This window comes from Vitis vinifera, chromosome 4 (genome assembly GCF_030704535.1).
Source record: "Vitis vinifera cultivar Pinot Noir 40024 chromosome 4, ASM3070453v1".
Classification (NCBI taxonomy): Eukaryota; Viridiplantae; Streptophyta; class Magnoliopsida; order Vitales; family Vitaceae; genus Vitis; species Vitis vinifera.
The window spans coordinates 14,017,461-14,042,759 of NC_081808.1; the positions used below are offsets into that span (position 1 = coordinate 14,017,461).

At 38.6% G+C, this 25,299-nt stretch overlaps 1 protein-coding gene across 3 annotated transcripts in view; it reads left to right on the plus strand.

Moving 5' to 3' along the window:
- Positions 1-24,673, plus strand: part of LOC100260402 (MOB kinase activator-like 1A) — a 63,748-nt gene extending 39,075 nt beyond the window's left edge. For 2 of the 3 annotated variants that reach the window (XM_003631810.4, XM_059736332.1), the window contains exons 5-7: positions 10,007-10,140; positions 10,352-10,515; positions 24,457-24,673. In XM_003631810.4, the coding sequence (XP_003631858.1) occupies positions 10,007-10,140; positions 10,352-10,515; positions 24,457-24,531 (373 nt within the window). In that variant the 3' untranslated portion in view covers positions 24,532-24,673. Of the gene's footprint in view, positions 1-10,006; positions 10,141-10,351; positions 10,516-16,762; positions 17,149-24,456 lie in introns of those variants that run through there. The other variant, XM_059736333.1, reaches the window with a different exon arrangement.
- Positions 24,674-25,299: the final 626 nt, after the last annotated feature.

Here is a 25,299-nt window from a genome sequence, read left to right on the forward strand (position 1 = left end):
TGTAGCTAAACTACAACTAGCAGATGTTTTCACAAAGGGAGTTTAGAATCCTACATTCAATTCTATGGTTAGCAAGCTAGGAATGGAAGATATCTTTGAACCAGCTTAAGGGGGAGTGTTGGAATCCAAAAAGTATTCCTGATTTTGTGGAGTGTATTTGATTTATTCCTGATTTGGTGCATATTTAGATTAGTTGACTATGTAAATCAGGGAAGATGTAATTTAGAGGATTGGTAGGAGAATTTTTAGGAATAGGTCAGTTCTCTTATTCTATTTCCATTTATTGTACAAGTTTGAAAGTTGTATATATATTTGTACTAAATTTTCAAAGAAATGACAAGATTTTTTTTTTCCAACACTCCCTTATCGAAAAGGCCCTGTCAACACCCTCTTCATCCCCCCGCTCCCACATAGGTGAACAATCCTTCACTCTCCTGTTTGCCAAATTACCCTCAATGGGTCAAAGGTCGCCTCCCCTTCCTCATTGGCAGACCCAATAGGAGCATCGTGACTTGTACCAGCAACAACCAATGCCTTTTGCACCCCAGAGAAAGAAGAAGGAAAACCTCGAACACCCAAGGAGTATAAAGAACGAGGCAAAGAAGAAGGGTACCTAGAAGCTTCCTCTAGTAGGGATTCATTAGTTAGAGTTACACGATAGGCCATCAAATGTAACCCCTTTGCCTCTGCAGTTGTCGTGCCATTGAGAATCTCCGAATCGGCCATCCACTCCTTAGTGAAAACACTTTTCCCAAAAGCCGTAGCCCCTCTTAAACTCCCACCACCACTGATCTGGGTCGAACCCACTGGCTCCAAAGCATTGTGATTGGGCTGGCCCACTTCCACTAAAGTAGGCCCGCCACCCCCTTTCTCCAACAAGGCACGACCCAAACTAGGCCCCAACTGGGCTATGTGCCCATCCCTTTCTAACTCCAGGTTTTTAGCCCCATGGGCTCCAAAGTCTAACTCAAACCTCGTGTCTATAGAGCCAATTATGGCCCATCTGCCCACAACCATAGGCCACTCCCCTTTCTACTTAAAGTTCCCCCACCATGCCTTCCCCTTCCAATTGCTCTACCCCTCCCACCTTTTCCTGAAACTTCTCCTAGACATTATCAGAACCTATAATAGGCAAGTCAAGAGTCAACAACCTCTCTGCTTCTGACTTCACCACTTGAACACGACATGCTACCCCCAATAGATTGCAAAGGTAGCTGTGCAAGCCCCACACTACTCCCCATGCATGAATCCCCTCAATCATCCCTAACCTTCAACCACTCACTTTTATGCTTCTTATTCATCATAACCACTACTGACACCTATGGTGACACTTCCCACCATAGTTGGATTGTAAAACAAGAGGAATCTACAACCAATTGTAACAACCTAGGTAAGTTTTCCCCTTTGACTTCACCAAGAGCCTAGCTCACTGATGTTGTGAAAAATGACTTATGTCTTTGTTGAATATAATGAATTTATAGTGTACAATCTTTCCTTTTTAATATAGGTCACATATATGGTAGTTAGGACTCCTAGCCTTGTATATATATATTTTCTCAATTGTAAGTAGACACAATAAATGAGAATCAAGGTTTTCTTCTCTCTTTCTCTTAACATGGTATCAGAGCCAAGGAAGAAAACCTAATTCTTTCCAGTTTCCCCGTGTCATCGATTTCGGGAAACCATCCTGTGACCGTGTTTCATTCCGGTCACCTTCCCTAGACCCCAAAGCTTTCCGATCGGTTGAATCGTCGTCAGAAAACGTTTTCCGGTCGGTCGAATCGTCGTCAGAAAACATTCACCGCCGGCGACTTTTCTGACGAACTTTTCAGGTGACATCTTTTTCCCACACCGCAAGGAGCGCCTGGAGGAGATCTCCAATTTTTCCCAAAGCACCGGAGCCAGAAAACCACCCACGCGCCAACCATGCACGTTTTTCCGTTCGGTGATTGCATCTCACGCGCCGGCGCGTGAGGGCGCATGAGCCACTTTCCGGCGACGCGCTTCCTCCTCCAGCCTCGCCTGACGTCGACTAGCCACCCTTCATACCTGTTTCTGCCATCCGAGCCCTGCACGTGCCTCTTTTGGGGTTCTTTTGCCTCCGCCGGCCCTCCGAATAGTTTTTCCGACGTCCTCCGGCTATTTTTTCTCAACCCTAATCCCTGCACGTGCCTTGGGAAGTGTTCTTCTACCTTTTCGGTGGTGCCACAGTTGTTTTTTCTTTTCCATTTGGTCTCTCACACGGGCGATTCTTCGGTTTTTCCTTCTTCAACCGCATTTGAAGCCGTATTAGGGCTCTCTTCGATCCAAATATACTTCATTCTCCAGATAAGTGGATATGGCTACTAAAACTTCCATTTTTTTCTCTGTCATATCTGGATCTCCTATGATTACTTTGGAGAAATTGGTTGGCAGTGAAAATTATCTTTCTTGGTCTGCCTCTGTTGAACTTTGGTTTATGGGACAAGGATATGAGGATTACTTGGTTACACAGGAGGCAGATATCCCTGAGGTTGAGCGCGTACAGTGGAGAAAGATAGATGCCCAGTTATGTAGTGTATTATGGCAATCCGTTGATCCCAAGATCCTTCTTCATCTTCGGGCCTACAAAACTTGTTTTAAATTTTGGACTCAGGCCAAAGGATTATACACGAATGATATCCAACGTCTTTATAAGGTGGCTTCTGCTATTGTCCATATCAGCCAACAGGACTTGGATCTATCTACTTATATTGGCCAGATTGCCTCTCTTAAGGAGGAGTTCTTGACTGTGATGCCTCTTACTCCTGATGTTGGGGCTCAACAAACACAGCTTGATAAGTTCTTCATGGTCCTTACCCTTATTGGCCTCCGTCCGGATCTTGAGCCTGTCCGCGATCAAATTCTTGGTAGTTCATCAGTTCCGTCCTTGGATGATGTGTTTGCTCGCCTCCTTCGTATCTCGTCCACTCAGACTTTGCCATTTGATAGCATTTCAGATTCTTCTGTGTTAGTTTCTCACACTACCTCTCGAGGAGGACGCAGTGGTAACTGAGGTAGAGGCCAACGTCCCCATTGCACCTATTGCAATAAACTTGGCTACACTCGCGATCGTTGCTATCAGTTACATGGACGACCTCCTCGCACTGCCCATGTGGCCCAGTCCTCTGATTCTCAGTTGCCTCAGCCTCCGAGCTCCTCCGCATCTCAGGCATTTCAGGAATTCTGTTGCCTCTGTTGCCCAGCCTGGTAATGCTTCTGCCTGCCTTACCCACACATCTTCTCTTGGACCCTGGATTCTAGATTTTGGAGCTTCTGATCACCTATCTGGTAATAAGGATCTTTTCTCCTCTATTACTACTACCTCTGATTTACCTACTGTTACCTTAGCTAATGGTTCTCAAACTGTAGCTAAAGGTATTGGTTTGGCCCTTCCTCTGCCTTCTCTACCTCTCACTTCTGTCCTTTATACTCCTGAATGTCCTTTTAATCTTATTTCCATCAGCAAAATCACTCGTACTCTTAATTGCTCTATTTCCTTTTCTGATAAATTTGTGACCTTGCAGGACCGGATTACGGGGAAGACGATTGGCATAGGACGTGAGTCTCAAGGCCTCTATCACCTCACCTCGGATTCATCTCCTACAGTTTGCATTTCCACTGATGCTCCTCTCCTCATTCACAGTCGTTTGAGCCACCCTAGTCTCTCCAAGTTCCAGAAGATGGTCCCTCGTTTTTCCACTTTGTCGTCTCTTTCATGTGAGTCATGTCAGCTTGGGAAACATACTCGTATCTCTTTCCCAAAGCGTTTGAATAATCGGGCAAAGTCTCCTTTTGAGCTTGTCCACACTGATGTTTGAGGTCCTTGTCGGACCGCGTCTACTTTAGGATTTTCGTATTTTGTCACTTTCATTGATGACTATTCTCGATGTACTTGGTTATTTTTAATGAAAAATTGAGCTGAGTTATTCTCTATTTTCCAAAAATTTTATGCTGAAATCCAGACCCAGTTCAATATTTCTATTCGTGTGTTACGCAGTGATAATGCCAGGGAATATTTTTCAGCTCCATTTACTTCATTTATGTCTCATAATGGGATTCTTCATCCGTCTTCTTGTGCTCATACTCCTTAATAAAATGGGGTAGCTGGACGCAAGAATCGACATTCTGTTCAGACAGCTCATACTATTCTCCTCCATAGTAATGTTCCTTTTCGTTTTTGGGGGGACGCTGTTCTTACCGCTTGTTATTTAATTAATTGTATGCCCTCCTCTGTTTTACATGATCAGATTCCTCATTTCCTTCTCTTCCCTGACCAACCACTTTATTTCCTTCCTCCTCGTGTCTTTGGTTGTACTTGTTTTGTTCATATTCTCACTCCTGGACAGGACAAGCTTTTCGCTAAAGCCATGAAGTGCCTCTTCTTGGGATATTCCAGACTTCAGAAGGGTTATCGCTGTTATTCCCTTGAGACTCATTGATACTTTATCTCCGCTGATGTCACTTTCTTTGAGGACTCACCATTCTTTTCCACCACTTCTGAGTCTCTTCCTGTTTCTAAAGTCTTGCCCCTTCCCATTGTCTTCCCATCTGATGTTGTGCCTCCTCGACCATTTCAGGTTTATCATCGTCGCCCTCGTGTCGCTGCTTCTCTCCCTTTTGCTGAGGCACCTGCTGACTCACTTCCTATCCCTTCGGCTTCTCTTGCCCCGGCTCTGCCTTCTCCTAATGATTTACCCATTGCTATTCGGAAAGGTACTCGCTCTACTCGTAATCCTCATCCTATTTACAATTTTTTGAGTTATCATCGAATATCTTCACCCTATTCTGCTTTTGTTTCTGCTATATCCTCTGTTTCTCTTCCAAAGAGCACCCATGAAGCTCTTTCCCATCTAGGCTGGCGACAGGCAATAGTGGATGAAATGGATGCTCTGCACTCTAATGGCACTTGGGATCTTGTTGTTTTACCCTCTGGTAAATCTACAGTTGGCTGTCGTTGGGTCTATGCAGTTAAGGTTGGTCCTGATGGTCAGGTTGATCGCCTTAGGCCCGCTTAGTTGCTAAAGGCTATACTCAGGTTTATGGTTCTGATTATGGTGACACATTCTCCCCTGTTGCCAAGATTGCTTCTGTCCGCTTGCTTCTCTCCATGGCTGCTATGTGTTCTTGGCCTCTTTATCAGTTGGATATTAAAAATGCCTTCCTTCATGGTGAACTTGCTGAGGAAGTTTATATGGAGCAACCTCCTGGTTTTGTTGCTCAGGGGGAGTCTGGTTTAGTGTGCAGGTTACGCCGTTCTTTATATGGCTTGAAACAATCTCCTCGAGCATGGTTTGGCCGTTTTAGTTCTGTTGTTCAAGAGTTTGGCATGCTTCGCAGTACAGCAGACCATTCAGTTTTCTATCATCATAACTCCTTGGGGCAGTGTATTTATCTGGTTGTTTATGTGGACGACATCGTCATTACAAGTAGTGATCAGGATGGTATTCAGAAACTAAAGCAACATCTTTTTACCCACTTTCAGACCAAAGACTTGGGGAAACTCAAGCATTTCTTGGGAATTGAGATAACTCAATCCAATTCTGATGTGGTCCTTTCCCAAAGGAAGTATGCTTTAGACATCCTGGAAGAAACTGGTATGTTAGACTGTAAACCGATAGACACACCTATGGATCCAAATGTCAAACTTGTACCAGGACAGGGGGAGCCTTTAGGAGACCCTGGGAGATATCGATGGCTCGTAGGTAAATTGAACTATCTCACCATTACTCGTCTAGACATTTCTTTTCCTGTGAGTGTTGTTAATCAATTCCTACAGTCACCATGTGATAGCCATTGGGATGCCGTAATCCGCATTCTTCGATATATCAAAAGTACACCAGGCCAAGGTGTGTTGTACGAGAACAGAGGTCATACTCAGGTTGTTGGTTACACAGATGCAGATTGGGCTGGCTCACCCACAGATAGACGTTCCACTTTAGGGTACTGTGTTTTTATTGGAGGTAATCTAATATCTTGGAAGAGTAAGAAACAAGATGTAGTGGTCAGATTTAGTGCTGAAGCTGAGTATCGAGCTATGGCTTTGGCAACATGTGAACTCATATGGTTGAGACATCTTCTTCGAGAGTTGAGATTTGGAAAGGATGAACAGATGAAACTCATCTGTGATAACCAGGCCGCATTACATATTGCATCCAATCCAGTCTTTCATGAAAGGACCAAGCATATTGAAGTTGACTGTCACTTCATTAGAGAGAAGATCGCATCAGGATGTGTTGCTACTAGTTTTGTTAATTCAAATGATCAACTAGCAGACATCTTCACTAAATCTCTCAGAGGTCTTAGGATTAAATACATTTGTAACAAGCTTGGTGCATATGACGTATATGCTCCAGCTTGAGGGGGAGTGTTGAATATAATGGATTTATAGTGTACAATCTTTCCTTTTTAATATAGGTCACATGTATGGTAGTTAGGACTCCTAGCCTTGTATATATATATTTTCTCAATTGTAAGTAAACACAATGAATGAGAATCAAGGTTTTCTTCTCTCTCTCTCTCTTAACAGTCTTCATCCACAACAATGAACCCCCCACAATAGTCCTCAATCTTTTTGAACGCCTCCCGATTTCAGAAGTGTAGTGGAAGACCCACCACCCTTACCCAGACTTGTTTAGCATGCTCTCCTACTTGAACGCGTCCTACCTCCGACCCCTATCTCTTCAGATGCAACAACTTCTCCTTGCAGCGTCAAACCCACCTTTTCAACACTCTCTTTGCCTCCTCAGTGTTCTCGAACTCCAACAAAATGTTTGCACCTACCAACTTCATAAAATTCACTCCCCCCCTTTAGATTCTAGTGATGCACCCCCTAGCTACTTAATGTAGCCAATTTTGGAACCGAATTTGACACTCTCCCCACCAGCCAACCAAACAATGCCCCAGTTGCTTCTCCCTACTTCTCAACTCTTTACCCCCAAGCTGAAGCCAAATCACATCTCCTAACCTTCCTACCGTCGCCTTAGCAACAACAACAAATGCCCTTTTTTCATCCTCTTCCTGGCCTATACTGCTCTTACTAGCCTTATCACTTGCAGAAACGGAGCCAGCCTTGCCTTCAAGAGGGGCAGCAAAACCAAGAGAACGAAACTTCTTAGCCAAAGTGACCCAACCCCAAGTATCGCTTTCCTCTCAGGGAACACTAAACGAAACCTTTTTGCTTCCGGATCAAGAATAGAACACAGGATGAACCTACCCTCCTCATTAGCACGCCTTTCCATCCTAAACTTCCTTCCCTCATCCTCCTAACTTTTTACAAATCTCCCAACTCTTTCCTTCTTATAACAAGCTTCCACCCCCTCTAGCAAACAACTCAAACTCAAATCCCCAAACCAAATCGACAAGGAAAAACCTCTGCTTCTCTCCAAGATGATTCCTTGTAGCTTCCCATCGACTGCCTCCACGAGATTTTGAGACTTTGATTCCACAACAAACCAACATCTATCACTCATTACTTCGCCATCAGACCTTCCTCTTGGTTCACAACAAACCAATAAGAGCACTCTTCTCACCCAAATGCTTCTCACAAGGATGGTTAATACCCTTTTCCTCAACACATTGAGGTTGAACTTTCAATACTGGCACCTTGTCATCACAAGGTTGCTTGCATTTTCAAACGTCAAGATCTAGAACCTTATAAGAGGATTAGAATATGGAATCTTGGTGGGAGGATTCGAAGCTAGAGTCTTACCAAGTACTTCTATATTGAACTTTTTGGACCACCAAACAAAATACTCCTCTGTAATTGAAGGTGCTCCTTTAAGAGGATGAGTTGGTAACTCTACCTTGGCATTTGGTCTCAAGCCCTATATAGAACACCCACAACTGAAAATGTTCATTTGAGCTAACAGTACAAATTCTCACTTTGTATTCTCCAAGTATGTCTTGATAGAAGCCAAATTGTTTGTTGAATGTGAAAGGACTATAAGCTTCAATGATATAAACATCATTGTTGGCGTAATGTCCAGTAGCTAGAGTGAAGGCCAATGAAACAACTTGTCCAAGATATGGACATGTCCCTATTGCCACATAAAATATTTGCTTGATCCTTGAACTTGGGTAATATGTCCAATGAGCATAAGTTAGAACTCTTAAACAAACCATGAGCATTAGGGTCATTGAAGTGCTTGACCATCCACTCTACTGAATTTGACCATCAAAGGGGTACTAGATTGAGTTGGATGACTGAAATGCATGCTAAAATATTTAATAAACTACATGTAGACATAATGGATAAGAAAAGATGCATCACACTTGCTCAGTGAATTGGACGGTGAGATTTCCATTAGCCCATTGTGGATACTAGCTAGAACCAGCATTGCCATGCAAAGGGATTGCCCACAAGCCATTATACTTGCAACCCAAAATTGCCCAAAAGAATTGTTGGGAAATTGAGTAAAATTGTCCACAAAAAAAAAAAAAAAAAAAAAGTCAAAAATTCACAAGATGCATCACACTTGCTCAGTGAATTGGAAGATGAAATTTCCCTTAGCCCATTGTAAATACTAGCTAGCACTAACATCGCCATGCAAAATTTCCCAACTTTTACATATTCAAATATGTGTGCATGAACAAATTTTGAAGGGGGGCATTTGTAGGTCGGTAAAAATTTTAACCACTTATTGGTTGTCATGTGTCATAAAAAAAATACATAATACAAAACAAGTATAACAAAATAAAAATTATCACTTGACAATGATTCTAGTAAATTAAATTCTAACATGTCACATGGCCCCACACAAAAGGAGGGACAAGTTATCTTCAAATTAAATAAAGAAGTAAAAATTTTGGCACTAAAAATATAATTATCAAAATAAATAAAAATGATGAATTTGATAAGTGAAAAGGTAAGTATCAATTCTCACTAAAAATGTATCAAAATATGCCTTGTCTAGTTTTCTAAATACTAATTTTTTAATTAAAGAATAATATCTCAAGGGTCAAGACTATATAGATATGTCTTAAAATCTTTTTAAATGTTAACTTTAATTAAAGAATGATATTTGCAAAGAAAAATGAAAACTATTCAAATATGTCTATCTTAAGAGGTCTCCTTAGCTTTCAAAATCATACTGGCAGACTCAATTTGTGTGTGCACTCCCCACTAAACAACTCCATAAGGAGTCCTCTAGTTGCTTTACCTCCAATTCACTAAGCTGAACCTACCACTCCTTATCACCCACCTTGGGTTAGCCCTTTTATCAACACAAGATACAACAGGAGGGCTTTCTCAATTATGGCAGCTAATCTCTAGGCAACGAAGCTTCTTAGCTAGGTTATCCCATCTTCCTAGGAAGCCTTTGCCTTCTGGAAAAGCCAAAAAAAAAAAAAAAAAAATTCTTCCCTTTTCTAGTGCAACCAAAGCACTTAAGGTAAAGCCCTTTACCATTGCTTCGCAACTCAAGCAAATAGACACCCCCCTCACTCCCCCCCCTCCCTTCCCCCGAACTCTTGAGATAAGGAAGCTTAACTTCACCATTGCAACAAGTTTCTGTTCCTTCTGGCAATTGAGATAGACTCTTCTCCCCAAACTTGATCCAGCTGGAAAACTGCTTCTCTCCAACACTCTACCTTTTATCCTCCCTTTGACCTTTCAATAAAGATTTTGAAGGACTTTGATTCCACCACAAACAAGACCTTACAACCCATCCCATGAGAGACATGAAATTGATATAAAATAATAAGAAAAATAAGCATATTCATATAAGGATGTATGCTATAGAGCATTGACATCCATGGATTACCATGCCCGCTATCATTGCAAGGGGTATTGTCAATGACGTATCTAGTGTCACATCTGATGGGGTAGTCTAGACCACAGAAAGGGCTTTATTTAATTAAGTTGTTTATGTTATTGTAGTAATTACCAATGTAGTTGTTGCTGACCATAAAGACATTGAATCAAATTGAAAACCTTCTATTTGTGCATTGATATAAATGTGATAATTCCTTATTTTGTGCTTTACAGGTATGAGTATAGGTGGGCTGATGGTGTACAAATCAAGAAGCCTATTGAAGTTTCTGCTCCAAAATATGTTGAATACTTGATGGATTGGATTGAAGCTCAGCTTGATGATGAATCCATATTTCCTCAGAAGCTTGGTAATATCTGTTATTAGATTTATATAAAACCTTTATACTGTTCATTTCCTTTCAATAAAGTCAAAAGTACCACCCTCCCAAGAAACAAACCAATGGATCTTCAGTGTTGTAGTTGTTATTATTTTCAATGCCTGGAGGGTGAGCAGGCTGGTATCTGTAGCTTTCCCTTCACTTTATTTCTATACTTCATCGGCTACTTTTAATTTTGTAGGTGCACCTTTTCCTCCCAACTTTAGGGAAGTTGTGAAGACGATATTCAAACGTCTATTCCGGGTATATGCCCACATTTATCACTCTCACTTTCAGAAAATCGTAAGTCTTAAGGAGGAGGCTCACCTCAACACATGCTTCAAGCATTTTATACTATTTACCTGTGTAAGTCTTCATTCTTATGGTTCTTATATTTAAGAAAGACTTAATTTGTATGCCTATAATGGCTAAGGGCCTGTTTGGAAATTGGTCTCTCTCCTGAAAACAAAAAATCATTTTCTAACTTACAAAACATGTTTGATAAACTTTTGATAGAATACATTTTTTTGAGAATTTGTTCTAAAAATAGTTTTTTAGAATAAAATTGAGGTGTTTTCAGGTGTTTTTGTTTAGTGTTCTAAGTTACAATTGAAAAGATGGAAACTACTATAAAAACTTTTTTATTATGCATAAATTTATAGTACTTTTATGGTGAAGAATTCAAGAAAACTATTTTTTATATTTGAGTTCCAAACAAAACTTTATTCTTGAAAATAATTGAGAACTGTTTTTAAGATTTGTTCTTAAAAATTGTTTTTTTTCTAATGTTGCCAAACAAGCCCTAATTCTCTTTGTTTATTTGTAGTTTGTTTCACTTTATAATTAGATTAGTTGTAGATCTTTCTCATGGAGATTTAAGAAAGGGTACTGTGCACCTTATTGATTCAAAAATTATAATGGCTAATTCACACCTTATTGATTCAAAAATTATAACGGCTAATTTACTTATCAAAATATTTGATAGTCTATTGGTTTTTTAATGCTAATATTATCTAGACCTTCACTATGGCGAGCATCCAATAGGTGACTTGAGAGAGATTCTAGATATATTGGTTACTGGTTTCAGGGTTTTTGGAGGGGATCTTGGAGTAGATTTTTTTTTTTTATATATATATTGTGCATGGTTGGTACGTTTTGGATTACCTAGAGAGAGGAATTATTAGATTTATGACAATAGATAGAGATCTACCACAGAGGTGGGGGATAAAATTCTCTTCTTGTCATCTTTGTGACCATTAATGACCTAGGAGCTCTCTAGAAATGTGTTTAATTTGGTTTTGTTGGATTTCTTACTTGGGCTGACTCAAGTTGACTCTAGCAGTTGGGCAATAGACTTGCTCATTAATTAGTTCATTGTTGGGGGCTCTTTATGATCATTTGATCCTTCTTTGGCCCTCCATGCTTTGATGGCTTATTCACCTATGGATTAAAAACAAATTAATATTATTGGTAAGATGTCATCAATAATTTCAAATGTTGGTGAATGATAAAATCGCATGCTGGAAATGAAACTCTTTGTCCCCAATAACAATAAAATCTTGGATATTTCATTGAAAATATAGGTGCTATATTGAAAATTCAGTCAAAATGTGGGGTGAGTGCATTTGATGTTCATGTTGCACATGGGTTTTGATGTGAATGTAGAGTTGATGATAAGGATAGGATTTAATGAGCCAGATGATAATGTAGATGGGGTGGTTCCTTTGGACTTGAGGATGTCGATGATATGGTTATCATTGTAGGTGTGGTTGGCATTTTGTAGATGGGCATTGACATTGGAAAGGTGTTGGAAAGTGTCATTGAAGACTCTGAAGAATCTTAGAAGGAATAAAGAGAATGTTTTTTTTTTCATTGATTTCAATCTGTATAGAAACACATATATACAATTATTCCTAGCACCAAAAATAGGAACTTTTTTAACCCAATTACATTAGATCCCCTTGATTAAGGGATTGTTCAATTATTTCCTTAATTTCAGAATTATATAGCTATAACCTCCCTAATTTAGTCAATTTGCTAGCTTACATACAAATTACATTTTTCCACACTCCCCCTAAAGCTGGTGAATAATTTTTTTCCATTCCTAGCTTAGATACACTTGCTTGAAATGCTGTAGTGCTTAAACCTTTGGTAAGAATATTTGCGAGTTGGTGGTCAGTAAACACATAAGGAGTAGAGATCAATTCACCATGTAGTTCCTTAATAAAATGCTTGTCTATCTTTATGTACTTCATTCAATTATGTTGCACTAGATTATGTGAAATACTGATTGTAGATTTGTTGTTGAAATAAAGTCTCATTGGGTAATCCTATTTAATCTTCAAATCTTTCTAAATGATCTTCAACTATAGTAGCTCATAAACTCCTTGAGCCATTGTGAAAGTTTGCTTCTGCCCTAGATCTAGCCACCAAATTCTATTTTTTTACTTTTCAATGTCACCAAATTCACAACAAGAAAGGTGCAATACTTGGTGGTTGATCTTTTGTCAACCACATATCCAACATAATCTACGTCTATGTATGCTTCAAGTATTATAGCCCCAAACTTCATTTAAATAGGATGCTCTTTCCTAGAGACCGTTAAAGATACTGTACCACTCAGTTAGCAACTTGTAGATTAACCTCTTTTGGATTGTGCATGAACTGACTAATCACACTTATAGCATATGCTATATTCGGTCTTGTCTGAGAGAGATAAATGAGTCTCTCTATTAGACATTGATACATCTCTCTATCTATGACAACATCTTTATCAGCTTCTCTAAGCTTGTGATTAAGGTCTATTGGTGCGCTTACTGGTCTACACACCAACTTCCGTGTTTCTTTGAGAAGGTTTGTTATATATTTTGTTAAGAAATAAAAATTTCCTGCTTAAAATGTACAACCTTAATTCCTAAGAAGTACTTCAACCTTCCTAACTCTTTAATCTAAAATTCCTTGGTTAAGCATTGCCTTAAAGTCTGTTTCTCCTTTCATTATTCCCCTTCATGATGATGTCGTCTACATAAACTAGAAGAGTTGTAACTCCCCTTGAATCTGAATGCTTGATGAACAATGTATGATCTCCCTGACTTTGTCTATACCCCATGTTCTTCATCACTCTGACAAACTTTCCAAACAGTGTCTTTTGGAGATTGCTTTAGCATGTATGGAACTTTCTTCATTTTACACACTTTTTTAGTGGCTAGGTTACTTCCAAATCTAGGAGGGACTTCCATATAAATCTCTTCTTCTAGGTCTCCATCCAGAAACACATTTTTGACGTTAAATTGTTATAGATCCTAATTATAACTAGTTGCAAATGATAGCAGAATTCTAATTATGTTCATCTTAGGGCAAATGTCTCTAGATAATTTGCACCATATGTTTGATTATATCCTTTAGCTACCAATCTTGGCTTGTATCTCTCTAATAACTCATTGGCTCTATTCTTAATAGTATAAACCCACTTACATCCCAATGAATTTTTTTTTTCTATAGGCAAATCCACCAACTCCCAAGTTCTATTCTTCTTTAAGGCCTCCATTTCTATATTCATGGCTTGTTTCCAATTTCCCTTAGATAAAACCTTGGATATAGTGGTAGGAATGTGAATATTGTTCAAACTCATAAGAAAACTCTTATGGAATGGTGACAACTTTTCAAATGACACAACATAAGAAAGTCAATACAAAGGACGTTTAGTGGGTTCCGTAGTTTCCTTCGTAAGGGCAATAAGGAGGTTGTGATATATGTTTTTTTAGACTAAAGTTCTAACTCAGATTATGAGGGAGGATAAAAAAACTATTACCTTGTTTCCAGAAGCTAGTTCAGATTCTTGGACTTGTGTATGTCTAGGGACTGCAACTTTCCTCTTTGAGAATACTTTGTCAATCATTCGGTCCTCAAGAGCAACCAAGGGCTCATTGGTTTGTTCAATAGTGGGTTTAAGGGCTACAGATGACTCGGGTTCAAAGAAGTAGGGTATGGATACTAGCTCAAACACTTTGGGAAGGTCAATGAGAAAGGAATCTTGATCCTTATCTTCCTTGATAGAATTCTTCTCCTGAAGATAAGGAGTATTGAAAGAAGACTCACTTTCGTTGAAAGTAACTTTGATTGAGGGAAAAAAAGTTTTTGGATGGTGGATGGTGGCACTTTTATCTCTTTTGAGTTGAAGAATATCCTACAAAAATACATTTGACTACTCTTAAATCCAATTTCCCCTATTTTGATTGTGAACATAAACAAATGAGACACACCAAAATATCTTAGGAATAAGATGGTTTGTGGTTCTCAAATGAGGGTAAAACGTTAAGAGCATTTCCATGGGACTTTTGAAACTTGAAAGGTAATTGGTTTATGAAATGTGTGGTGGTAAGGATGACTTCCCTTAATAAGATTTAGGCACATTTTCTTGATACAAGAAAGCTCGATTGTATTGAGTATGTGACCATTTTTCCTCTCAACAACTCCATTTTGTTGTGGGTTGTTTACACATGATGATTCTTGAATTATCCCTTTCTGTTGAAAGAATGAAACTAGATCTTGATTGAAATAGTCCTTAGCATTGTTAGATTGAAACCTCTTGATTTTACACTAAGCTGGTTTTTTACCATTTTATGGAAATTTGGGGTAACTAAACTCACATCAGATTTGTGTTTATGTAAGAAGATCTAAGAGAACCTAGTAGAATCATTGATGAAAGACACAAACCAACATGGTCTGAATATCTTAGGAATAGTAGGAGTACCCTAAATGTCACTATTAATTAGATGAAAAGGATTTGAACTTCTTTTATTGTTGGTTGGAAAGGTTATATGCTTGTGTTTGGCCAATTCACATACATCTCAATGGAAGCTCTCAACATCTAATCTCCTAAATAGAGAAGGAAACAAGAGCTTAAGTGTTCTAAATAACAAATGTCCAAGTCTATGATGATGAAGTCAACTTGTTTTCTTTATTTTAAAGATGGTGTTAAAAAAGAAATGATAAGGATGATTTGCTTGGTATCTCAAGGTAGTATAGCCTGTTCAGTTCCTTAGCAAATCTAATCGTCTTTCTCAAATCCTAGTTCTAAAATACACAGTGAGTAGGGTAAAAAAGATTAAGGGTCAACTTTAGAACATGAAACACATTTCTAAGTGTGAGTGTAGGACTAATTCGGACATCTTGTAAGCCCGCAATGGTGGTTTATGAACCATCAGCTGTGGTTATTTTCTTACTGCTTGGACAAGGGTTGTAGTTGTTAAATTTGTGTGATGAATGATTCATGTGATTCATGGCACCTAAATCTATAACTTAGGAATTAGCAAAGGTTTCATCAAAGACTTTAAATCCAATGGAAATGGGAAACTTACTTGAATGTGCCAGTGAGCAAGTACCTGAAGGTTTCTCAAGAGTTCCTAACAAAGTTTTCAAATTTTCAATCTCATCTTGGTTAAATTTGTCTTATTCCAGGGATCTTCCTTCAATTGGTTGTATAGAGGACAAGTGTGCTTGCCCATTATCCCTCTATTGCCCTTCATTGTAGCCCCACCCTTTGCTAGATGTTGATGTCTTTCCATAGAGTTTCCAGCACCACTCTTGTGTATGTCTTGCTTTCTGGCAATAAGTGCACCATAAGTTGTCCCTGTTATCATGGTTTGAGACCCTTGACCACTCAATCCTTTTGTGGTCAGTGGTGCTTGCCTTCTAATCACTTCCCTAGTTAGCTATCATAGTCGAGCCTTCCAAATTCTGAGGTTTGAGCATGACACTTCTCCTGCTTTCTTTTGTTCAAATAATAAAACTAGTATAATTCAAAGTCGAAAGCTCTTTGCTAAGTATTTGAACTCTAACTTTGTCAAACTCAATATTAAGACCAACTAAAAAAATCATAAACTCAATCCTTTTCGATATAATTCTTTAGAGTTACTGCATCCTTAGGATATTTTGTCTCAATGCATTGATAATGCTTGAGTTCTTGCCATGGATTTTTCAGCATGTTGTCTTATTCCATGACTGTCTTGTTTCCCTATTTTGTTGCTTCGATGTTGACTTCTATTTCATATACTTAGGCTCTATTAAATGCCTTTGAGTATGTGTAGTGAACATCATCCCAAATGTCTTTAGCAATGATCATGAACATACACGTATCATTGATTTCAGGTGTCATTGAGTTCCACAACCATGTCATAATCATCGAGTCTTTCTTGTCCCTAGTATCAGACTGAGGGTCTCTTCTCTTTAGTCCAACTCCAAGGAGATTACTTAATTTCCCTTTTCCCTTCAAAAAAGTACGAATAAGTTATGGCCATTTTAAGTAATTCTTTTCGTTAAGTTTGTATGCCGCTTGAATATTCTGTAATTCTCTCATGGTGTGACAGGTTATCACTTCCTTAGATTGAAGGGTGATAGTGGGAGTTTCTAATACCTCTGACATTTTTTTTTTGAAATATAAAATACACTAAAGGCTTAAACAACACGTTGAGTTCAAAATTGTATTGGAACCCTAGCTGGTGGCAATCTGAGGTGGTTGCATGGGAGGTCTTGAGCTTGCAATCTACTGTTGTATCAACAACGCAAGGGCGAAGGTGGTTGCTGAGAATACGTTCATGATCTGTGTTTGCAGTGACAATGCAAGGATGGCAATGTGAAGTGGAGACAAGGGTGGTGACATGATATGTGTTTGCAGTGATGGCGCAAGGAGGATGATGCGAGGCAGAGTTGAAGGTGGCAGTGTGGGTTAAACAAAACAAAAAGGAAACCATTAAAGGTTGACAATAAAGGTTGCCGATGAACTTCAAACCCGGTGATGAAGGCCAAAAACACTTTTCTTCTTGATTCCCAGATTTATGAGCTTAAAGCTTTGATACCATGAAGAGCCTAAAGAATCTTTAAAGAGAATGATTTTTTTCATTGATTTCAATTTGTACAAATACAAGTATATATATAATCATTCTTAGCACCAAAAATAGGAACTTTTTTGACCTAATTACATAAGATCCACTTGATTAAGAGATTGTCCAATTATGTCCTTAATTTTAGAATTATATAGCTATAACCTCCCTAATTTACCTAATTTGCTAACCTATGTATAGATTACATTTTTCCACAATCATCAGATAGGCCATCACCTTGATGTAAGGCAGGGCTGAAGGGCCTTATTGGGAGATAACAAAGCTCAGGGACTGTCAGGTGGTTTGTGGCTTTGGAAGGGATGCTGTTCCAAATAGTACTATTTAAGGAAGGGGATATTGCCTCAAGAATGTGCATTTATGGTGTGAGTGTTTGCAAAATACATGTGGCAGGGTTTCGAGCCTTATCTTTTGGTGAATTGATATTTTGGTGGAAACAAGTGCTTTTTTTTTTTTTTTTTTCTAATTTAGAGTGCGTTTGACAGTGATTGTAGAAAGTGTTTCTAGTATTTTTAATACTTGAAGGATGAAAATTTCCAAGTGTTATAAAGGTTAGAAATACTTCCTAAAATTATTGCCAAACGTACTCTTATTGTTATTATTATTATTATTATTTTTAAAAGGGTCAATTTTGTTTCATTCCCTGCCCTATTTTTTGGGATCAGAAACAACCAATTTATCTTATTGAAATGGAATGCAGACACAAGGATGGGATTTCCTTGCAGAACACAGAATTTGACCAAAAAGGAAAATAAGGGGAGTAATTTTGAGAAACCAACCCAAAAAGACAATTGCAGAAGCACAGGACAAGCAATTACAAATAACAAAAGATGTGCCAACTGCTTGGGGTGGTTTAAAATCCTTAACAAAAGATACTAACTTCAACTCCATTTTAGCTAAGAGCTATGCTATATGGTTTGCTAATTGAGGGATGCAAGAGAAAGAGTGGCCCAGCTTTGTAGCAAAATTTATGATATTGACATAACCACACACCAAACTCCTAAGGCCCTTGTTTCTTCTTCTAGCTTTGTCTTTTATGGACAAATTCAGTCCAGCAGGTTTGGAGGAGCTGCTCAACAACTGCCATAGTGATTCTTAACACACCCTTTGTCTCTGTTTCAAATTTTTGCAATTTTGGCTTGAAGGTGCCTGCAAGGGGCCTACACTCTTCTTGAACCTCCAAAATCACCTCTTGCCTCACAGGCAAGTTTCCATTATGGCAGGATCAGACTCAACATGCACTTGATAAAACATATGAAACATAGGCCCAAAAGGAAGAGAGAAAGTAGGGCCTCTAAACTTCTCCATCTTTCCTTGAATATGCTGGCCTTCCTCTCAAGCTAGATCATCTTAATTCGAATGAGAAGCTAACACTAGCCATAAAGCTCTTTGTACGACCTCAAGCGATATCAACTCTCCTAAAAGCAATTGTTGTCTGGAAAGGCGCATACCCCAACCTTATAGTGCATTCACCCAAGCGCCCATGACATTCAAATATAGAGGAGTTGATTGACACGGCCAAACCTCCGATCTGCCAACAATCTTCCCCCCAACAACACCCCTGGGGTTCAAAAACCCATGACCTTAGCTCTGATATCACTTGTAGGACCTCAGGCGCTATCAACTCTCATAAAAAACAATTGTTGTTAGGAAAAGCGCATACCCTAACCTTATAGTGCATTCACTTAAGTGCCCATGACATTTGAACATAGGGGACTTGATGGAAGTGGCCAACCCTATGATCTTTTTCCTTTTTTTTCCTTTTTTTTTTCCTAATAAGAAAACTAGCCATAGATCTCTGCCTCTATAATGTTCACCAAAGCCCTAAAAGCTATGATCATCATGTCACCATGCTCCTAGGGGGAACCTAGTTGGTCCCAACAAGTCTAATAACCTTATGTCAGGCTTTAGTGCAACCGGGCTATGAAGAAAACGATGATCTGTCTATTTGCTCCAACTCAGACGCATAACACACCAGTTGGGGACGAAGGCCTTATCAAATCTCCTCACCTACAACATGTCATTAGTGTTGCCTTTTTTATTGGCCACTAACCAAGCAAAAGTCCAACATTTTGAAAGGGCTTTGTCTAACTAAAAGAACTTGGCCAAAGTTTAGTTTGTTGGGTGTTGTGTAGAAGGCAAATTCAACACATTGACTGAATTGAGAATAAACCTGATGAAGTCATGACCCTGTTTTTTCATTAGGAAAGGAAGATGGCATATACACATATTGTAAAGATTAAAAATGTGGAGAGGTCATTGGTTTCATGATTGAATAATTAGAGAGAGGGCTGGTTTAAGATAGAAGCATTGGGGGCGTTCCTTAGACATTGGGATCAAATAGAGGTGGGGGAATTGAAATGAAAAAGAATTAGTCTCTACACCACTCATCTTCTTAAAAAACAATTTTTTGATTCGTCACTAACCAAATAACAGATGGGACAACATTCCTACTTTTTTAGCCTTCAGTTCCATATTTCTTTCATATTCTCTCATCAACTAAAATACTTAACATAATCTTGTTATTAATTAGTTAAAGAAATAATAATTATCAAAAATAAATCTTGGCACTGGATTGTTATTATTTTATTTATTTGTTTATCTTGATATATTTGTAGGAATAGATAGAATCAAAATCTACCAGAAGGTCCCAAATTAGACCAATGGAATTCTGATGGGTTTTGATAATAACCTCCTTTTTCTTAAAAATGAAATGAAATCCCTGTATAATTTTTTCCTACTGATCACTCTTTTGTTTTTTAGAAATAGACAGACTTTCTAAAATATTTAGCATGTTTCTATGTACTATTAGTAGATAAATACATGCACATGCTGAAGAAGGATGCTATTTGTTTAATGAATTGTTTAGTAGTGGATTTTAATTTTATTAGTAAGATTATTATTCATGGTTTTTTTTTTTTTTTTTTTTTTTTTGTTCTGTGGTTTGTTCTTGATTTTATTTTCTTTTATTTATTTTTAAATAAAGTGTGAAATCGTTCACGAGATTACAAAAAAAGAAAAAAGAAAAACAAACCTTTTAAGACGCAAAGAAGAGAAAAGATTGTAATAGTAGTAATAGTAATAGTGGATATTTTATTATTTGATTGCGTAGTAATTATAACTGTTAGTGTTGAAGAAAAGATTAGTAATGATGATATAACTTGGTGGGTAAAATAATTACTAATCTGGCTTTTTTTTCTCTGGAAAGGTGGAAAAGGCATTTTATGACACTTCAATGCAGAACCATTTGATTTTATGCTTATTAGTACATACAACTTTCACTATTTACATTATTATACTTGTCATATCTTGTCAATAAATTCTCCTAGCCTCTCACTCAATTGTGCATTTCTTTTTATTAACAAAATCTGAAGTTTAATTTTAGATTTCCATGCAATATGGATATCTTGTTTTCATATATGTGTTTCCACTAGATTGATATACCGGTTAATCTTAATTCTTTAGTCCTTGGTTCCATCATATCTTGTGTACTCTAAATCTCCTTGGTGCCACCATGTTTTGTGTATTCTAAATCTCCATGCTACTCATTTGTGCCTCTAAATTCCATCTTGCTGGTGAGTGATAAGGTGTCTATTGTATCAACATGAACCTAAGCTAGCTTTCATACCAAGGGATGCTGGACTTGAAGGGACTAGAATTTGAGAAACAAAGAAATAAGTAAACTCAAGGATAGGGCTGCGAGATGTAGTTGGGATTTTTTTCCACTCTTTTGAGTAATGAAGAAGAAGGCATAAAGAAGAACAAGAAGGAAGGGGAAGTGAATATTGTTGAGAGAGAGAGAAAGAAGAAAGACCTTAATTCTCATTCATGTAACTAATAGCAATGATCGCGAGTGTGGCCAAGTTTATTGCAATAGGTGCAATGAGGATGTTGACCTCTACCTCGGGTACCACTGCGGCCTCCTCGAGAGCTAGTTTGAGAAACTAACACAGAAGAATCTGAAGTGCTATCAAATGGCAAAGTCTGAGTGGAGGAGATACGGAGGAGGCAAGCAAACACATCATCCAAGGACGGAACTGATGAACTACCAAGAATCTGATCGCGGACAGGCTCAAGATCCGGACGGAGGCCAATAAGAGTAAGAACCATGAAGAACTTGTCAAGCTGTATTTGTTGAGCCCCAACATCAGGAGTAAGAGGCATCATAGTCAAGAACTCCTCCTTAAGAGAGGCAATCTGGCCAATATAAGTAGATAGATCCAAGTCCTGTTGGCTGATATGGACAATAGCAGAAGCCACCTTATAAAGACGCTGGATATCATTCGTATATAATCCTTTGGCCTGAGTCCAAAATTTAAAACAAGTTTTGTAGGCCCGAAGATGAAGAAGAATCTTGGGATCAACCGATTGCCATAATACACTACATAACTGTGCATCTATCTTCCTCCACTATATGCGGTCAACCTCGGGGATATCTGCCTCCTGTGTAATCAAGTGATCCTCATATCCTTGACCCATAAACCAAAGTTCAACAGAGGCAGACCAGGAAAGATAATTGTCACTGCCAACCAATTTCTCCGAAGTAATCATAGGAGATCCAGATATAACAGAGGAAAAAATGGAAGTTTTAGTAGCCATATCTACTTATCTAGAGAATGAAGTATATTTGGATCGAAGAGAGCCCTAATACGGCTGCAGATCGCAGCGTGGCACCACTGGAAAGGGAGACGGCTTCAGATCGCGGCGTGGCACCACCGAAAAGGTAGAAGAACACTTCCTTAGGCACGTGCAGGGATTAGGATGGAGAAAAAGTAGCTGAAGCTCGCCGGAAAAACTGTTTGGAGGGTCGGCGGAGGCAAAAAAAAAACCCCAAAAGAGGTACGTGCAGGGCTCGGATGGCAGAACTAGGGATGAAGGAAGGCTAGTCGGCGTCAGGCGAGGCTGGAGGAGGAGGCGCGTGGCCGGGAAAGTCCTCACGCGCCGGCGCGTGAGATGCAGTCGCAGGACGGAAAATTGAGCGTGGCCGGCGCGTGGATGATCTTTTGGTTCTGGTGCCTTCACAAAAGTTGGAGATCTCCTCCAGGCGCTCCTTCTGGTATGGTCGGTGTCGGAAAAAGACGTCGTCGGAAAAAGACGTCGTCGGAAAGTTCGCCGGAAAAGTTTGCCGGCGGTGAGTGTTTTCTGACGACGATCCGACTGACCGGAAAGTATTGGGAGATGGGGAAGGTGACCGGAATGAAACACGGTCACCAGAAGGTTTCCCGGAGTTGATGACACGGGAAACTGGAAAGAATTAGGTTTTCTCCCTTGGTTCTGATACCATGTTGAGAGAGAGAGAAAGAAGAAAGACCTTAATTCTCATTTATGTAACTGATAGCAACGATCGCGAGTGTGGCCAAGTTTATTGCAATAGGTGCAATGAGAACGTTGACCTCTACAAATATAAACCTACTATTACTCTAGTACTGCACATACATCACACCTTGAGAAGGTGTCCCACTCTCAAAATATGTGAACCACTCACAATAATTATGAATATTGGTATTCTTATTCATCTGACTTCTTGTGCATACGAGGAGTCCTTGGCTTTTTCGATTTCTGGAGTCCAGGGTTAATGTTGGAAGATAGAAAACTCTTTCACTACTTTAATGAGCCTTTCATAAAAACACTTCAAAATATGATGACTAATATTTTGCTAGCCAAAGAATGGTACCATTTTTTGTCAGTCTAAGACTGGTAAATATTAAAACTTAAAATCAATAAAAGACCGTATGAGATCACATGTTACCAGAATTCCATTGGTCCCACCAAATCACTGTTGGGGTTTTGGAATATCCATCCCTTTAGACCACCTGTACACATTAATAGGCTGCCGCTTTTTCATTTTCTCAGACATTTTCAATGCTCACACATTTTTCTCCACAGAATTGAGTATCTTCTACAGCATGTCAAACTTCTTTAGCAGCACTTACAGACAAGAAATTGCTACTCATTGTAGTTCATATTATGAAGTGAAGTCATAGCAAACTATCATGTTTATCTGGCTTTGAAATAAGATCTCCAAATTTTCCACAGTGCTCAAAAACACTGACTATTTGAGAACCTAGTGAAAATTGATTCTGTTTAATGTCACTGTAGTCTGTAGTAACCTACATGCTAAAATTATCAGTGGAGGAAAAAGTCGGTCATTTCAATAATGCTACCTGTGACATACATTAGAAAAATGCATACAAACCCACTGAACCAAAGAGATTTGCACTCTTCAGCATACATAAAACAAGAGGAATGCTATGACCATCTAACTCCACAGAGAGCTGAAAGGCACAATCATTAAGAGTCATGTTCCAAAACAGCTCCAATAAGGCTATCTGAAACACCCTAGTATCCATTAGATCTAGCAAAAAACAGTTCATGATCACAATCAGTAACTCATGGGCTTGGCATCTACACCAATCAAACTTATAATTTATGATAAATCAAAGGAAATCAACCCCTGATACTGTAGTACAGTCCAATCAATATATGAAGCTAAAGAAGGAAAGAAAAAAAATGGAACTTGGAGTTAGGCCTGTCAATGGGTGTCAACCTCCCAAGAATGCACCAAAAACATGACGAGCACACAAAGCAACTTGTACAAATGGGTTTTCAAACCTTGCCAAGATGTTCCTACAATGCTAATACTACCACTGTATGGATGCTAAGATCAGAAGATTCTGGCACCAAGTAATGAATTGCCCAATATTAGGTTCTGAACAAGGTTCAAAGATTTTCACGGTAATTGTGGAGAATAACAAGATTAGAAGAAGAGAAGGAGAAATGAAGGAAAGAAGATGCAACCTAAAATCCATTCTGCAGCAATTTGTTGTGTTCTCATATTACATATTTGATGAGAGTGGTGCAGAGGTAGTGGTGAAAAGAACTAGGATCAATTCCTAGTATTCTTTTACTATTGCTCATGTAATGCTGAAATTATAAAATACCTCCTCTTCGTAAGTTTAATCCACATGTCTGTTAATATAGATGCTGTATGGCTTTGTAAATGAGTGAAAAAAATAAAAGAAAAGGGATTTGGGGTATAGGATAATGTTTGTTTGTTACTTGACAGGAGGTTTCACCCAGGGAATGGTTATTTGTTTTTCTTTTCCCTGTTACAAATCTATTGCCCATCACATCTATAAACATTTCTTTATATATAAGGTCATGTTCATCTGAATGATCCACAGGGCCACATTTTTTGGCTATGGAAATCCAAAAATGGGCTCCTCTAGTGATAATTTAGATACTAGAGGACAAAATAACTGACATACATTATACTAGTGGTTGAATTATGTTCCAATAATTCACTTGTCTAATGGATGAATCAAGCTGCAGATTGTTTGATGCTTACTTTTGAGGTGGATTTCCAAAAAAAGTTGTTCAGTATGTTAATTATGTGGGTTTTGTGCAGGAATTTGTGCTGATTGACAGGAAGGAGCTAGCTCCACTTCAAGAGCTTATAGAATCCATTATCGTTCCATATTGAAGTGGCACTCCAGTTAAGAAAGAATCTTTAGTAGAGGCATAATAACATGTAAAATAAATAATATTGCATGCAGCATTTCACCTAGAGTTTCTTTGATATTGCTCCATAAGTAATCATATTATCCCTGTGTGTGTATTGTATATTTACTGATATTTCTCTGGATGGTTTTGTTCTGCCTTTTCTCTTGACAGAGTAAGAATCTATGAAAGGGAATTAGGAAACTATGAAAGGGAATTAGGTCTGTAGAAGAGTGTGTTTACAAAAATGGCCAAAGTGGCAAGTGGAATATGAACTCGGGTGCCAGGGAAAGCATACAACAATGTTGAATGGTAGTAAAAGCCTTTGTCATGGTTTTGATTTTATTTGTTGTATTGAAGTTGAATCCTGGGCAAAGGCATTGGGATTATTTCATTTAGGTAAGCAGGAAATGAAGTATGGTGCTGAAGCTGAATTGGGGTTGGTAGGGCATTATAAGACAATAATAAGAGGTCACCTTCCTGTTTGATTTAGGTCACTAGGTTTTGCTCTTGCCTTATTTTGGCTGCTTAACTAAATTTGCTTCAGTTTGGCCCATAAGACAAAACAGTAGCTATTTGTGAATTTGATGGTCACATGATACCCAGTGAAGGAGTGAGTAAAGAGAAAGGGGAAATCCAAGTACTCCAGGAGTGTTCTCTACAAAAATTTTGGCGACAGTGAAGTAGCTTATAGAGACTAAGGATGAAAATAATTGCAATCATGGATATATCGGTACTTTGATTTTATAGA